At 37.6% G+C, this 17,838-nt stretch overlaps 1 protein-coding gene across 1 annotated transcript in view; it reads right to left on the bottom strand.

Moving 5' to 3' along the window:
- Nucleotides 1-17,838, bottom strand: part of LOC136881802 (gastrula zinc finger protein XlCGF46.1) — a 41,700-nt gene that overhangs the window by 9,121 nt on the left and 14,741 nt on the right. Inside the window, exons 3-4 of the mRNA XM_068229331.1 lie at nucleotides 16,259-16,375; nucleotides 4,244-4,302 (exon numbers count right to left, since the gene is read on the bottom strand). Coding sequence (XP_068085432.1) covers nucleotides 4,244-4,302; nucleotides 16,259-16,375 — 176 coding nt within the window. The remainder of the gene's footprint in view (nucleotides 1-4,243; nucleotides 4,303-16,258; nucleotides 16,376-17,838) is intronic.

The following is a 17,838-nucleotide window of genomic DNA, read 5'->3' as shown; positions in this document are numbered from 1 at the left end:
TTCTAGTGACGTTCCCTTCATGCTGGTGTTTTCATTTGATTTATTGCTGCCCGTACTTGTAAATTCTGCCGGTGTGTGACGTTAAATTTTATTGTGACATCTTGTTCTGTTTGTTTTCATTATTTTAATACGGGTTAGTTCTCCTCGGTAACTGTACATTTTTAATTGTGCACCGAGCAATCTCTGTCGACACTAATTTTCCAAAATAATAATAATTATTATTAAAAGTAATTTAAAGTAGAAGGTTACATTTTGGCCTATTTGGTGACAGTAAATTTCTGTATTATTCATTTTATGTGTAGTGCTTCCATAGAATGTAAGGACATTGTTAACGGAGGGTTTTAATAACGTTTGCGCCCTCATTTTTGCATTGTTGAGTCGGCTTATCTCCTCGAACCGTGTCTGTCTGCCATTGTTTATTATCTGCCCTTATCTTTCCCTGGTCGTTACGTAACTGCTGTATTGTTATTGTTATCTTATCGCGTGTGGAGTCTGCCTCTGGATACTGTTGTGTTCGGATCTCTCAATTGTTGTTGCTCTCTTTCGAGTGTGTATTTGAGTATGTGATTACTAACATTTTGGAATTATCTGACCGGTTTTCTCCTGAAGTGTACAGCACATGAACGATGACTTTTTTTTTTTCCTGTTTGTGGTTTTATATTGGTGGCGCTTAATTTTACTATGCTATTCAGTTCTATTTCTGGGGGCTGCTATGTGACTAATATTTTTGGTCAGACATGTCTTGGTGATTGATTCGTGCGAAGCGTTTTGCATTTATCTTCTACTGCTATGCATTCGGTGTAGTGAACCCTCCATTAAGAATGGGCCTTAGACAATTTATTTATTTTAAGTACAGATAGGATGTTAAATGATATATTTTAGGCATATTCAAGGAGCTCCTTTTTTTAGTTAGGTTGCGAGGATTAGTATTTGGTTTTAAAAATTTATATTTTTTAAAAAATTTCTACTATTTACATAAATTATTTATTTATTCACATTAAGAAATGGTATATTTATTTGTTAAAAACATCACTTCAGAACTTATGAATTATTTGTTCTAATTTCTCTTCCTTTTTAAGAAAAGGTAGATATGACTTAGACCTATGAATTTATTTTCATTTACTTGAAACTCCAAATATTTCTTTTAACTAGATAAAATTGATTTATTTTACCTATTTATTTGCAGCTAAAGATGTAATTGTCTGTATTAATTTTTGAATTAATTACAATATAGTTTTTTTGAAAAGGATGTAGAAATTTTTCTTGTAGATGCTTGTTCTGGTTTCCTTGTTCATCCCACCCCTTTTAGTTCCTTGGGAAATGGGTCCCTTGTGTTAAATATTCATTCTTCCACATTCATTTTAAATTTATTCTGCTTTTTTTGGGTAGCATTTCGTATTTGTTGTTTCCTTGTTGTGATTCGCTTACCCATGGTGTCACTAGCCAGACACCACTTTGATATCACTTGTAGGAGGGCGCGTGTCAATAGGAGAAATGTAAGAAATGTGAGCATTTCAATGAGATCTTGAATACATCCACCAATTCCTCAAGGTCACTCAATTAATGGACCCATTTCAGCTACCAGTACAGAAGCCTGCTGAAGAAGTTAACAAAATGAAGTGCCTGAAAGCTCCTGGACCTGATTAACTTTCAGCAGATCTTTGGAAGGTTGAAGAATTGAACAGTTCTGCAAGAGGCTGGCTAACAACCATCTTTAGTGCTACTGTGGATGCTGGGCACATACCAACAGATTGGGCAGTAAGCCTCACAATCACAATTTTCGAGGACAAAGGTGATCCAACTGTGTGCTCTAATTATTGTGCAATCTGCCTAAGGTCACATAAAATGAAATTTTTTTAAGAATTCTGGATATAAGATTGTATCATAATGTACAAAGTACTGTACATCTATACCAGAATCAATGTTGCCTCGTCAGAGTATCGGGAACTACCAATGCAATCTCTGCAGCTTGACAACTTGTTTGAGAAACATTGTAAAAAAGGAAACACAATTCACAATGCCTTTCATGAGAAGGCATACGATAGCATACCACACCACCTAATTTGGTATGCATTTCAAAGATCATACAGTTCCAGAACAACTCATTAATAATGTTCAAGTGCTATGTGTTAACAACAATAATAGAATAAAATGTGTATCTTGTATATTAGACAGCTTTCCAATCAAAGTTAATGTTCATCAAGGTTCAGCCTTCTCACTTCTGCTCTTTACTTGTGTAATGGACACAATCATAAGAAATAAACTGACAAGAGGATCTACCATTTCAATACAGTATATTAAGTAAATAGTATCATATTAGTCTTGGGACTAGTTTCAGCTACTTAGTGACTATATCAGCCAAAATAAAAATTAAGTAGATCATATAATAATGCCCTGAAACAAAACAGATTTTTTTTTTACCATAGGACAGCACATGGATGATACTAACTGTAAGTTCATTAATATCGACCAAGGCATGAAAATTCAGTAATTTATAGAAAAAGGTGCCCTGCTCTATACTATGGAAAATTCTTTTATAAATCTGGAACAGTTTTTCAATCCTAACTTCAATCATAATGCAATTTCAGAGAAATCAAATGTTCTATTTGATTTTTTAATCCCTACCTTTAGTAATCATGTCTCAGATATAAATTTTCTTTCTTTTACAACCTCTATACATTCCTCTCTCAGCAGCAGTCTTTCTTTCAGAACCCATCATCCCCACCTTAGACACACCTCCCCTGTTTCTCCCTCCCTCGCATCCCTATCTGCTCCTTTATTGCCATGGCCTGTCTGCTTCGTTCAGCATGTCAGTATTTTGTTCTACAGCTGTACCATCAGACATGAGATGTATATTTCACAATGGAGGCAAGTCTGGTAAATTATTTTCCTCTGTTTTATTTTCTTTTCTGTTTGTCTGTTTTTTCATTCCTAATTATGGCTATCATTTTTAGATTTATTCCACTGCCTGAGATTCACTTTGATTTGCCAAATTCAAAGACAGCATCATTATGATTCGAATGTCACACTCATAACTTTTATTGTTATATGTATGTTGATGTTAAAATCATTCATACAACATTGCCTTTTTCTTATATACATATATATTAGTTGTTATCATATGAGTGGTGTTATTCCAGAATGAACTAAGTGACATTCAGTTAGTCTTGAGAATAAAGGACAGACATTGAGTTTGCAACAACCTATTTATTCAAAAAGATTTGTAGATATACATGTGGCATGGCATACAATGGTTGTGAAAAACTTTCACAAGCATTTTGAGCCTTGCAGCACATTATGTAATTACGGTATATAACTTTATACTGCAGGAAACAATTTTGAATATCTGTCCACTTCAGGTTATTTTGTTTTCTCACCACAATAATACACTTGAGAGATAGTTAGGTTTGGCATAAAACAAAATGAAATCTCAACATTTTAAAGCTGTGGATAGCTCAATATTTTTACAAAATTTACTTACCACTCATTTTATCCCCTTAATTTTTATTTTGGCTGATGATGGCCACTAAGAGCCTGATACTAGTCCCAAGACTAATGTAATTTCATTTACTTAATATATTGTATTGTTAATTTATTTATAATTGCACTTCAGTACAGAACAGAATGAAATTTATAGCGTATAATGGATACAATCAATCAAGACCTACAACATGAAGTTCCACGGAACATGCTTAATGCAGATGACATCATGATTACTAGCACCTCAAAACATGATCTGTAACACCAAGCCAAAGCTTTGAATGCCACTGTCAACAGATTTGGTCCTTATCTTAACATTAGGAAGACAGAATACCTAACAGACCAGACCAGACAGTGATATTGAAGTCAATGGTGAGCACCTACTTATAGTTGTTTGCCCAGTGGCTATCTGTGGAGCTGAGTGCTGGTCAGTAATGGGACGAGTAGAATATCAACTTCATGTTATGGAGATGTATATGTTGCAACAATCCATAGGAATCTCTCACCTTGGTCACAATACAAACAGTATCACCAATACCACCAACCACCTTAAAGTGAGTGGAACTCGACCAATTGGAAGACCAAAACAATGATGTCAGGATACCATCAACCCATTTATAAGAGCTTCCCACCTACAGCACAATAATGTTTATGATCGTAGGATATAGCACTCCTTGATCCATCAAGTGGAACCTACACCAATAGGATAACCACTTAAATGAAGAAAATCTTATTATACTAAAGAACTGTGTACTGAACTTACTCATGAGATGAACCTCCACTGTTGTCACACTCTTCATCATGAGCTTCTTGCATCTCATCCTAAACAAAATAAAGGACACATATATTTATTATTTAATTACAACTTACATCTAATATGTCATAATGGAGTAGTTTGGAAGCAAAGGGAACTGCAGGTTAACCAACTAAAAGATGGCTAATACAAGTAAAGGTCTTGGAAAGAAGCAGCATGAACTGGCTGCTAGGCCAAACAGAAGAAATGTAAGTTGATAGAGACCATTCTTTTGCCACACTTCGGCAATACAAGATTTCTGAATGAACAGGATGAAAATTCATGTCTATACATTATCAATACACACTCATCATCATTACTGGAGTTATGAATACATACATCAAAGAATGTTTTGCATCATCTGTGCAAAAGAAAATTCACAACATATATAATTCCATCCCTGCACCTAATTTTGACCCCCTTAGGGATCTCCAGTTTGCACGATTGGTACCTAATGATTAGCCACGTGCACATGTGTAGCCTCATACCGTTGTCTTGTTGCGAGAGTTGGTTGTGTGCACTATATTTAGTTTCTGTGTACGAGGAGGATTCATTCTTCATGCTGAGCTGAGTTTGTGCAGCATTCAAATTATGAGCCTGTTATTCCTAGAGTGACCACTGATATGCATGTGAAATTCTGGACTGCATTTCAATTGTGTGGTGTAGTTCCTGGCATGTAATTGCTACAGTGAGATTGTTGCATGAGTTACTGTAGCACACATTATGATAAATCAGGGAATGTTTGTAATTTCATCCCCCTTTATTTTATTTATTAATTATGAAGTTTATTATTATTTTCAGATGGGAAAATGCAAGCAGTGCGATAGGGAAGCCATAAAAAAGACTATGAAGGCAGTGACGGACAAGATAATGTGCTATAAATGTGCAAGTGAAGCATTTAACATCCATGAGCAGCGCTGAAAGACTCTGTTACCCAAAAAACATTTTTCATAAATGGCCTTCAAGTAATTCCTTATAGGGAAAGTGTTTGGTAAGGCTAGAAAGGAAAAATTTTATAATTAATTGTACTTTTCATAAAATTCATAGGGGATAAAATTATGAACATGTTTTTGTTAGTTTAGGTTTTGTAGTATTTATGTATATGTCAAATATTGACTACCTTACCTTATAAAAGTTTCACTGTAACTTGCCCATAAGTTAAGAATATATTCAGTAATATATATATATATATATATATATATATATATATATATATATATATATATATATATTCATTTTTAGCTTTGTCTATAACATTCCTGAATTTCTACCAGTCCAAATCTGCTAAGGGGATGAAATATGAGCCCCCTACCTTACCTCAAAAAGTTTTGGATATTGTGGGTTGAGCATGTGATATGGTAGGGTGTGTATAGTCCTGAAGTAAGTGGTAGAGAGCACTCCTTATACATAAGTACCGTAAATCAATTGCTTGTTTGCAATACAGCAGATGACAGTGTCTGCATTCTGCGTTCAGCCTGGGGTGAAGTGTGCCATTTTAAGTGCAGACTGATAGTAGTGTATACAGTGCCATACAAGCTTAAGCTAGTGTTCACATTTCATGTGCAATACATATTTCCCAGTTTGACTCAGCCAGAATTGTGGCATTGATACAGGGTGAACATATACAAGCAACAGGATCATGCACTGTATGGGTTTACTCAAACTGTAGTGCCAAAAACATGGAAAAGGTACCGTAAGACCAATGATGTTACTGTCAGACCATGGGAAGGTCAACTGAGGGTGACATCATGTAAAGATTGGTATATCTATATAACACCGCAGAGGAGACCAACTTCGATCACCCAAGTCCTACAGAACGACTTCTTGAGGACAACCATAGTCCATGTAACTCTACAAACTGTAAGCAATCAGCTGCATAGCTCCCAATTAAGATCATTTTGACCGATTCAACATGATCCACTAGAGAATCATCACCGTGTTTAGAGGAGAAGATGCATCCAGCATCTTAATTGAGGGTTGGGTGAATTGGGTAATGTTATGTTCGTAGATGAAACACAGATATATTACTTAGCCCAAATACATGACAATAAAGGGTGGGAAGATGTAAAGTACGCAGTGGAAAGTACCAGCATGTTCTAAAGGTGTATGCATTTGGAAATAGTGGTGTTATGTTCTCAGATTATACATGGCCATTGTACACCTTTCATACCAATTCAAGGGACAGTTAACTGACATGAAGTATACAAATGAAATATTTCTACCATTTGTACAACCCTTTTTGGGATGAATATGGTGCTGAATTCATTTTCAATTACAACAATGTCAATCCCCATCAACATGCACCAGTGAAGAACTTTGTGAGAGAGGCAGATATCAACCACATGAATTGACCACCTAATTCACCAGACATGAACTACACTGAACACGCATGGGATAGGTTGAAAACGGCTGTTTTTGATCATCCATGTCCTCGACAGACACTCCCTGACTTCATTACAGTTCCCCAGATCAAACAGAACTTTCCTTTATCAAGGTGACATTAATATACCAACTGCATGTATGCCAGAGTGTGTCAGAATAATAATGTTATTTACTTTACATCCCAATTACCACTTATTTAGTTTTCGGAGACAAAACATGTCAAAGACCTGAACAATGCCAGACGAGGCCATACAAGGTACTAAGGACGATTGAAGAAGGGACCTTCACTTAAACTTTTTTTTTGTTATTTTGCTTTACATCGCACTGACTTCACTTAAAAAGAACAAGAAATAACACGAATTGTAACATTTATATTAATAGACCTACTGTTTAATCACATTAGATATTAGAGGGAGAATATGTTAGTTTTTAAAAATGTACATTTTCAGGTTGTCTCTCCATGATATAATAAACAGCACCCTTTAAAGTTATTGTATTGGATCCTTGATATTCCAAATTGTCTCTTCAGTACATAATTACTTTTTCGGTTTGTTTTGGCCTACTAGGGACCACGGGGCTCATCTTAATTCTCAGCTATGGTCTTCTTCTGCTTTTTCTTGGCCCAGTATGCTTTTATTTTCTGGCTGTGAGCCTATTTCCTCCCAACTGTTAACTTAGTTCTAGTGGTCCCTGTATACTTTTTGCTTGTGGAGCACAGTAGGAAGACTCCCTGTAGGATGGCCTGTTGATACTGAGATCGGTTCTCTGTGGTCTCTAATGGGATCTGCAGTTCCTCTAGGTCTGATTTTATTGAGGTGATCCACTTGGTCTTGGAAGGCTTTCCCCTACTTATAACTGTGAGGATTCTGTTGGTGTGCCTGTAAGGTTTCAGGTGGGTCGTGAATATGTCTTCTTGATGTTCGTAGAGCTCGTTTTTGTGCCTAATCCTGTAGGTGTCCCTCCTCTCTTATGGGCCCTAATATCCTCCTCAAGATCTTCCTCTCTTTAAGTTCTAGTTTACTGAGTGGGCCGTTTTGATTCTTCAAGAGGCAGTAAGAGGCATAGAGTAAAGAAGATCTCAATACCGAGTTGTAGTGCTTCAGCTTTAGGTTCTTGGAGAGGTACTCGGAAGTATAAATGTATATCCAGGGATGATAGGCCACCCTCTCTAACTTGGTACACAAGGTGTCTATGGCCAAAGTTTTGCTCTCAATTGCTGAGATCCATTCTCATAAGTACTCGACTACTTACGGTGTTGTTTCCTAGTGGCACTGTAGAATGAGCCGATTTTATATTAGTGATTAACTCTGTCTGTTTTTAAAAGTTAACTCTGCAATATCAGAAACACAGATATATTATCAGATCTATTATAGGTACATACTATTCCAAAAATCCCTTTTTTGCTATGGGCTTTACGTCGCACCGACACAGATAGGTCTTATGGCGACGATGGGATGGGAAAGGCCTAGGAGTTGGAAGGAAGCGGCCGTGGCCTTAATTAAGGTACAGCCCCAGCATTTGCCTGGTGTGAAAATGGGAAACCACGGAAAACCATTTTCAGGGCTGCCGACAGTGGGATTCGAACCTACTATCTCCCGGATGCAAGCTCACAGCCGCGCGCCTCTACGCGCACGGCCAACTCGCCCGGTCAAAAATCCCTTAAAGTACTAGAGATTTGCAAGAAGCATAAAACATAAAATTATGTCCAAGTATCTCTGTTGATATTAGGTTTATAGAATAATCAAGTGTAAGTTAAATTCTTACCATAATGCTGTATAGAAAAGATGCCCACTTATAAATACTCCATGAGTTGACAAACATGTTTATGCTATCACAGCAGATTTCCACAAGCCTCTAATGACTGCTATATCATGATAATACTCTATCAACAATGTACAGCACCTATTATCTGCAGCAGATGGGTGGTGTGATGCAAGGGTGATTCGTTCAGCAAATAGTGAAAGCTGCATTACATTGATGTGTCGCGAGTCACCAGTGGGTCATGGTATACGGTTACAGTTAAATGTACACCTATGCCACAGAATACCACAGATACCATCTATGACTCAATGTCGTGCTATTATGCAAAGTTATTACAAAAGCAGCAAAGGAATAAAACAAGATTGTTTTGTCCAACACCACATTTTAGTGTTGTACGAGTCACAAATAACTCACAGAGTAGTCAATGTGATATATATAGACCTCAAAAAATATTTTGCCTCACCCATGTCTTGTAAAATACACCACATCTAACATACAAAAGGGTATGGTTTAACAGCTGGGCAGACATCCAACATCTGGTGACAGAATCCCCTCAGTGCTTGTACAAGGGATGAGTAAAATATTTTTTTTTGAAGGCAACTCCAGCAACATACCAGTGCCTCAGAAAAACAATTTAAGAATGGCGGTGTTAAATGAATGAATAAATAAATAAATAAATAAATAAATAAATAAATAAATAAATAAATAAATAAATAAATAGATGAATGAATGAATGAATCAATCAATCAATCTAGCAACAGGCATGGTACTTGATGAGTTTCTGCTGCATGAGACATAATACATTTATTACTGGAATAGTCATAGCTGAGCAAATGCATCTTCTGAGAATACAGAGCAAAGTGTTATTTAAATTTTAAGTTTCCCTCTTTCTTGTGACAAAAACTGAAAAGATATTGTGACTATTTATCTGGACAGTAAAAGCTGATGATGATGATGATGATGATGATGATGATTGTTGTTTAAAGGGGTCTAACATCGAGATCATCGGCTCCTAATGGTACGAAATGAGACGAAATAGAATGACAAATTAAAAGGCCAAAATTCTCCACTGACCAGAATTCAAAGCGTGAGAACGAAGATTGAATGGATGCACATGAATTTAAAACAATCAGTGGATGCGACCCGCAATGCTTTACATTCACACAATCTGACGTAAAAGAATAGGATTACTGACCAAGGGACTGCTGCTATAGCATAACAATGAAACGATGATGCTTGCAGTCTAAAGGGGGTCCAAAATCCAAGTTATTGGCCCGTCATAACGGTACTGATCGCTAAGAAAGTAGAACCATGGTATTTATCCTGTTGCGGTACTAATCAAAAGTAGCAGAGACTTGCGGTATTCCACACATTATTGTACTACTCAGAGGTTATGAAATTCGACATATAATACAGACCTATGTTTTTCTCACTTTGCGGTGCCATTTACAGGCAACGCATACCTATGGTGTTCATCACATAAGAGTACTAACCACAGGGACCTTCCGCTATCCCGTGGTGTTCCTCATATAGTGGGTACTAATCACAGGCAAGGCAGAACCATGGTAGCTATCATCCCATGGTCCTGCTCATATGGTGGTACTAATCACAGGTACTGCAAAAGCTGACCGCACAGTGCTCCTGTGTGCTACTAATCACAAACCTATTTGGTACCTAATATAGTGGTACTATGCGCAAGTAAAAGCAACCCATGATGTTCTCCATGTGGTGGTACTAATCACAAGTAGTTTCATGGTTCCAAGACAATCAGCCCTGGGTCGCCCCTTTTTGTCGCCTCTTACGTCAGGCAGGGGATTCCGTGGGTGTATTCTTAGTCAGCGTCCCCCACTCCTAATGGTACGAAATGAGGGGTTGTGTGTTTGGTCCGCGAGAGGTATTTTTATTTCCCTGAAGTCCGCCGGCAAGCCGGTTAGGATCCCCCTATCCGCCGGCAAGCCGGTTAGGACCCCCCTATCCGCCACCTGGGACGGGCCGCGTGGGAGTATCACCTCTATCCGTGCTACGCCAGCATAGCAGGTTCGTGGACAGTAAAAGCATCAAGCTAAATAATTGGTAATTCATCTTCTGAAGAGAAACGTGTTAATACCAATCACCAGGCTGTCAAACTATTGCTCGTGCTATTTCTCTCCCTACCTGAAGGCTATTCTGCATGGCCCATCAATCACTCCTGGTATGTTCAATAACTTTACGATGAGGTCACTTTAGTTGGGACGTATCAGCATTACAAAGTCTGGCTACATGGCTATACGATTAACATGCTGGCCTTCAGTTCAAAAGGTCCGAGGTTCCATTCCTGGTCAGGTCAGGGATTTTAACTTTCATAAGTTAATTCCTCTGACTTGGGGACTGGGTATCCGTGCCATCTTCAATATTAAAATTCATCTTAGGTAGGGCACCATTCTCACAGATGTGCAGGGCATCAACTCGAAGGCCTGCATCAGGACTCTCTGGAGGCCACATGCCGTTATTACTGATGATGATGTTTGTTGTTTAAAGAGGCCTAACAGCTAGGTCAGTGGCTAATAATGGTACGAGGTACAACAAAATAAAACATTAATTAAAACTTCAAAATATATCCACTGACTAAACATAAAACAAATGATGAAAAAATGGCCATGAATTCAAAATAATCAGTGAAACCAACTGACAACGCCTTCATTTCTGAGATGATGCTTGTTATAAAAAGGGGTCCAAAATCCAGGTCAATGACCCTTGTAAAAGTACTAATCACTGATAAAGCAGAACCATGGTGTTCCTCCTATAGTGGTACTAATCACAGGTATCCATGATATGTGACGCACAATGGCATCACTCGCAGGCAACACAGAACCATGGTGCTCCTCATAGTGGTACTAATCATAGGCAATGTAAACCCACAGCGTAGCACGCATAATACCACCTACAGGCAACACAGATCCATGGTGTTCCTCACATGGTGGAATTAATCATGGGCAACAGCAAAACCTGTGGTGTTCCTTGCATGGTGGTAACTAATCAGAAGCAATGTAGACCAATGATGTTCTTCATATAGAGATACTACTCATAGTTAACACTGACCTATTCTGAACACAGGGGAACCAACACGTTCCAGTGTAGCATACGGCACCTTTTCTCACATGGACATTAATCTGCACAGCTAGGTGTCCACTCCACTGCCTTGGTGGGATACACACAATGGTACTAACCACAGTCAATGCCCACACCCGTGGTGTTCCTCACATAAGGGTACTACTCTTAGGTAACGTAAATCTACGGTGTTCCTCACATGGTGGTACTAAATGCATGTAACATTGACCCACGGTGTTCTTCGCATAATGCTACTAATCACAAGTAGTCTCATAGTTCTAATTTCATTATCCCTTGGTCACCCATTTTAGTCACCTCTTACGACAGGCAGGGTATTCTGTGGGTGTATCCTTCATCTGCATCACCCACCCAAAGGGGATAAGATTATTATTATTATTATTATTATTATTATTATTATTATTATTATTATTATTATTATTATGCGTCAATGGTCACTTTCAGAACACACAAAGCTTTATTTATAATTACATTTGTGGAGAACCCAGGATGCTTTCACCTGTTCACTAAAGATCCTCTTCCTTTCTTCCATCCACTTGGTACCCGCTCTTTTTCGAACTTCATTCTCTGGAGTAACTTCCCACTTGTCTTCTTTCTATATATATTTTGATTCAACATATTTTCAGGTTGAATTTGTGCATTCTTCATGTCCGCTTTTGTTTGTTGTGTCCAAGGGAAATTCTTCTGTTTATCAACTCTTTCATGAATGTGGTGGATTAGTATGACTTCTGAAAGACTCTTAACATGTCCAAAATATTATAGCCTTCTTTTCCTGATGTCTGCCGCAATATTAGATAATTTTTCTGTGTATTTCCAGGATTGGAGGCAGTACCCTTCTTCCGTGTGTTGTTATTATTATTATTATTATTATTATTATTATTATTATTATTATTATTATTATTATTATTATTATGTTGCACGATAATCTCGCAGAATAGGGGAGACAATAAACTATCCCCCAGAGACCAGGAGGTGACAATGATAATAATTGTATTAAGGGTAAGTACAACTACAAACCATGCCCACTTAATAAGAAGAGAAAAAATTTCAAAAAGTAAAATTATTAGTAAAACTACACGAAGATCCATGAAAGGTATGAAAATAGTGGACTCTCTAGCCCTTGGGAAATTTAATAATGCTGACATCAGAAAAGAACAATGGTTGAAATAGGGTGTCAGAAAAGAAAGGTGAATGTGAGGAGCCTGAAACAAGTAAATGGAAGCAATACGAGTCTCAGCTGAGAGCCAGGGATCAACATTCCACAATCACAAGAAGCAAGTCCTAGGGAGTGGGGACGGACCATTTCAAGTACATTCAAGCATTAACCAATAATTTAGGTTTTGTATAAACATAAATTAAATTAAGCCTTTCAGAGACTTTTTTTTTTTTTTTTTTGGTGCAGTGTAACAGATTTGTTTATTTTCTGTTCTGGGAATGGGAATGTGAGCAAAAAGTAACTTAATATTTTTAAACTTGCATTTTTATTTTTGGTACCAAAATAATATGGTGAGAAGTATTCCTCCCATGGCCCATTTTGAATCACACTCAAGTAATAGCTTATTTTATTCAAAATAAGTTGAAAACTGTATAAAACTCAAATATTTCACAGTTAGATTGTGCAAGGGTCAAATATATTCTGTTACAAAAACAGAAGAAGGTAAATTGCAATTCTATTAGGACAATGAAAACTTTGCTAGGAGATGTCTGTCATACTTTCCATGAAACTTCCTAAAACATGGATCCACACAGAATGGATCACAGGGAGTGCAACATATCTTGTTCTCTTGTCATGCACTTTAGTGGAGTGTAAAGGACAGTATTTCTAAGTTGCAGTCACATATCCTCAGACGCTTGTATCTCACTACGTAGGAAACTTACAGGACATCATTTACATTTATGTGACGAAAACCCAGCAATGAGTTGTCTTGCAAGACTCAGGCGAAAACTTAGTTGGTCTAGATAAGTGTTCTCCTGTCTGTTTGTCTTCCACAGTATATAAGCCTTGACTATTACTAATTCAATAATAAAAACCAAAATTCTATGCCACCAGTTTAGTTATCATCTATTAACTACGTACTTTTCTGTAAGTTGGTCGAAGTAGTCAACTCTACCCATTATCTCACAGTAAGTCGCTACTTCAAAAAACAAACTGTATTTACTTTGTTTCAAGAGCCTCTATCCTAACAATGACTTATTACTACAAGTTCAATTTCAAAGTAGATCAGTTCCTATCAACTTCTAATAATGTATCAGTATATGCCAGTCACTTCCCCTTCAAATTCCAATAATGCCAGTAGATGTCAGGCAGCTTCACAAATGGGAAGGATACTTCCCCTAGACAAAAGAAAGTAAATACTTCCCACAGCCTGTGAAAGGGTTAAAAATTATGGAGTAAAAATCAGATAAATGAAACTTTATACTGTATTTGATGTACTTACAAAAATCACTCCAAAACAATGCACTATATTCCATTTTTAGAAAGCCAATTATTTTCCTACATTTTTCCTATTTATATAGTGAGTATAAGCACTATTACTGCTTGTATCTGAATTTAGTGCAAACAGTTCCCATGTGTGGTGCAGTTATCATGCTCTTTCAAGATGGCCACCCTGCTGAATGTCTGTCAAATTAACGTGCTGTTATGGAGTTATGAGAATAAACTCATGAGAAACAATCACAAAAGGATGGAACAAGCAAATAGAGATGATTGTGTTGATCACAGTACAGTAAGTTGCTGGGCAAGGAGATTATTGAGCAACAATAGCCAGAACAAGGTTTACAATTCTCATCATGGAGGCAGACAGCACACCAATAAATACCTGACATTGAGCAGCACATTAACAGCATGGTTACCAACACTGTAACACCAAGTAAAAATGTAACATCATATGTACAAAACATTGAACGAGCTGGGGTTGAAAAATATTTACTCTGGATGGTTTACAAGGAATAATAAAGAAACAAAAACAGACCATTTGCAGTGGCTTGTGGACACTGTACGAGAACAATGGAGATGACTTCCTTTCAACAACTGTCAAATGATATAATACAGAGCATGCTTTATAAGTAAGTACCACTTTAAATATGGCCGCTGCAGAACTTTGGTCATCGTTCAAAGCATGCACGCTTGGTATGTATATCTGTATGCTAGCCACAAATGCCATTAGGGAAGCATTCAACTGTATTTACATTTGTTTGTGCATATTGGAAATGCCTCTAACAATCAACGGTCCCGCTGAGTGTAAAGTACGCACTGTGATTAATTTTCTAAATGCAAAAGACATGAAAGCTGTTGAAATTAGTCGGCAGATTAGTGAAGTGTATGGAGAATGCACTGTGAGTGAAGGAATGTTAAGGAAATGTATTAGAGCATTTAAAGAAGGCCATGTCAATGTCCAGGACGAGAAACGTAGTGGGCGATCATCTGTCATTACTGAAGACTTGGTGACTACCATTTGTTCCCGCACTTGAAAAAGCATTTAGGTCAGCACCACGACGATAACGACAACCTAAAAACTGCAGTGGCCGGCACATTAGGCGGCAGATTTCTATGAGGATGGGATTCAGAAGCTGGTTTCATGATATGACAAGTGCCTTAATATGCTTGAAACTTATGTTGAGTTGTAGTTTAAGCTACAGGCTTACATGTAAAAAAAGAATGGTTTAAAATATTACATTACTTATTTTTCTATACCAGAATGGTATTTACTTAAAAACATGCCTCGTACCTGGCGGCATTATTTTGAATTGGGGATAAGGAGGCTGTCAATGCAGTGGCATAATGTAAATTCACCCCTCCCAAAGAAAGAACCTGCATATGGAACCTTCAACAAGAAAAATTAATGCCTGTCATTTTTGGGTATTCAGAGATACTTCTGTTTATGAATATCATGGCTGAAAGAACAACAGCAGTCAGTAATCTGTTGGTTATAAAACTAAGCATCTATCCAAAACTGGAATGGACATCATTGACACAACCATGTTACAGTCCTCCTTTCGAATCCTCTGATTACTGTCAAAACTCAACCGCTTCAGAACAGGCCATAGGAGGTGCCATTATATGATGAAAAAGTGGGGATATTCTAAAAATGCTGCATGTGAGTGTGGTGCTGAGAAGCAGACATTGCTTCGTGTTACTGAGAGCTGTCCACTGTCAGCATTTAAGGATGGTTTACGGGCTCTGCATGAACTGACACCAAGTGCAGTGGACTGGTTGTCAAAGCTGGACATTCTAGTTCAATTATTTCTCTATTTTAACTTGCATGTTCATTGTATACTTTTGTACATTATGCTTGTAAATGCCATGAGGACAATGACTGCTACACAGTGGCTTAGATGTGTTCAACTGAATTTTTTTTTTTTGCTAGTTGCTTTAGATAGGTCTTATGTTGACGATGGGACGGGAAAGGGCTAGGACTGGGAAGGAAGTGGCCGTGGCCTTAATTAACGTACAGCCCCAGCATTTGCCCGGTGTGAAAATAGGAAACCACGGAAAACCATTTTCAGGGCTGCCGACAGTGGGGTTTGAAACACTGTGTTCTCAAATTATGTAGGAGTAGTCTATATTAAAATTTTAAAAAAGTTGTAAAAAAGAGACTTTATAAAAAAGAAACTATGGTCAATAGCTTCATGAACTATATGTAGATAACAAATTGTTAAAATATTATCTTTCTCTCCTATACAGGTGGTATTTTATACCAAAAATATGCAGGGATCAATCAGTGAGAAAGTACGTACCTCATCAAAACAAGGTTCCTTTTTAATATCGACCTCCTCGTCACATGGATCAACAACCACAGCATGAGGATCTTCCTTTATCATCACTTGATTGTCAGGTGAGATAGCATTTGGCTCCTATAAATATACATGAAAAGATCTCAACATGTTGTTATAACTTCACTGCAGATCAAGGAATACAACTCTATGGTAATACAGTAAAACCTCGATGCATCATTTTTCAATGGGAAGGAGGATAATGACAATGGATACAGGAAAAAATGATAAATCTGGGTAACATAAACAATAGGGGGAAGCTAATTTATAAAATACTAGTGGACCTGCACTGTCCCACAGCATTCATGATAAATAGGTCAGATATCTGATCTTGACATGCCTGGTGTAATGATATTGTTTTGCCTGCTCTTTCCAATAGTTTTATGAACACTCAATATCAGTATGGAGTAACGGATTCATTCATCATGTCGTTTATAACATTATAACACTCCTATCCATATAGTATTCACCATGATTTGACCATTCGGCCACATCTGGATCTTAATATTTTCAAATGATCTTGCCCAAGATAGTGCAACATCCAATTGCCCATGACTGAATACTGGTTTGGGTAAGTAGACACCTACTTTTTCAAGAGTTGGTCCCTTTGGTTTTTTACTGGTAGTGATCATACAGAAGTCTAGTCAACTTGATACCTTCCTGTCTGTGCATACATTGATGTTTTGTACAAGGGTTGAGTCATAAGTCATGGCAACTATTTTTTTTCTCGCGAACAGGAGACAACACGGAAAATCTAAGATATGCATTTGGAAATATACGGCATGTACTTATGCATAGTGCCTGAAGACAAATTCTGACTTCAGGAGATTCTCATAGGAAAATGACAGAATACAGGACATTGGTAAACATTGTTTTATTATAGTATAGACAGCAAATACACAAGACTACGTAAAAAGGACAGGTCTGCACTGGTTACAGACCTTCAAAATAATCACCCAAAGTTTCCCCTGTGTGTTGCCAGCGGTGGGGCAGGAAATGAATACCATCTGCTGCATGTGTATCGCCAACGTGTGACACCTCTCTCCGAAATGCTGTTACGATGTCCTCTTTGTTAGTTTCTTGACTTTGGGGCTTTTTTTTTTTTTTTTTTTTGCTAGTTGCTTTATGTCGCACCGACACAGATAAGTCTTATGGCGACGGTGGGATAGGGAAGGGCTTGGAATGGGAAGGAAGTGGCCGTGGCCTTAATTAAAGTACAGCCCCAGCATTTGCCCGGTGTGAAAATGGGAAACCACGGAAAACCATTTTCAGGGCTGCGGACAGTGGGGTTCGAAAATACTATCTCCCGAATACTAGATACTGGCCGCAATTTGGGGATTAGATCATACATTATAGGCATGCATTTCTGCCGTGGAGAACTGCTATTTTAATATACAATTGTTGCTCCTGCTTGCTGACTCCCATTTTGTAATGCTCTCACTCACACACGGAATTTGGGGGCATGATTACACCCACATTGTTATTTACATACACCATCTAGTGGCATCATATGTAAGTACATACCGTACGTTTCCAAATGCACA

The sequence above is a fragment of the Anabrus simplex genome, chromosome 10 (genome assembly GCF_040414725.1).
Source record: "Anabrus simplex isolate iqAnaSimp1 chromosome 10, ASM4041472v1, whole genome shotgun sequence".
In the NCBI taxonomy this organism is placed as follows: Eukaryota; Metazoa; Arthropoda; class Insecta; order Orthoptera; family Tettigoniidae; genus Anabrus; species Anabrus simplex.
The sequence above is the reverse complement of the archived record's forward strand: the minus strand, read 5'-3'. Positions and strand labels throughout refer to the sequence as shown.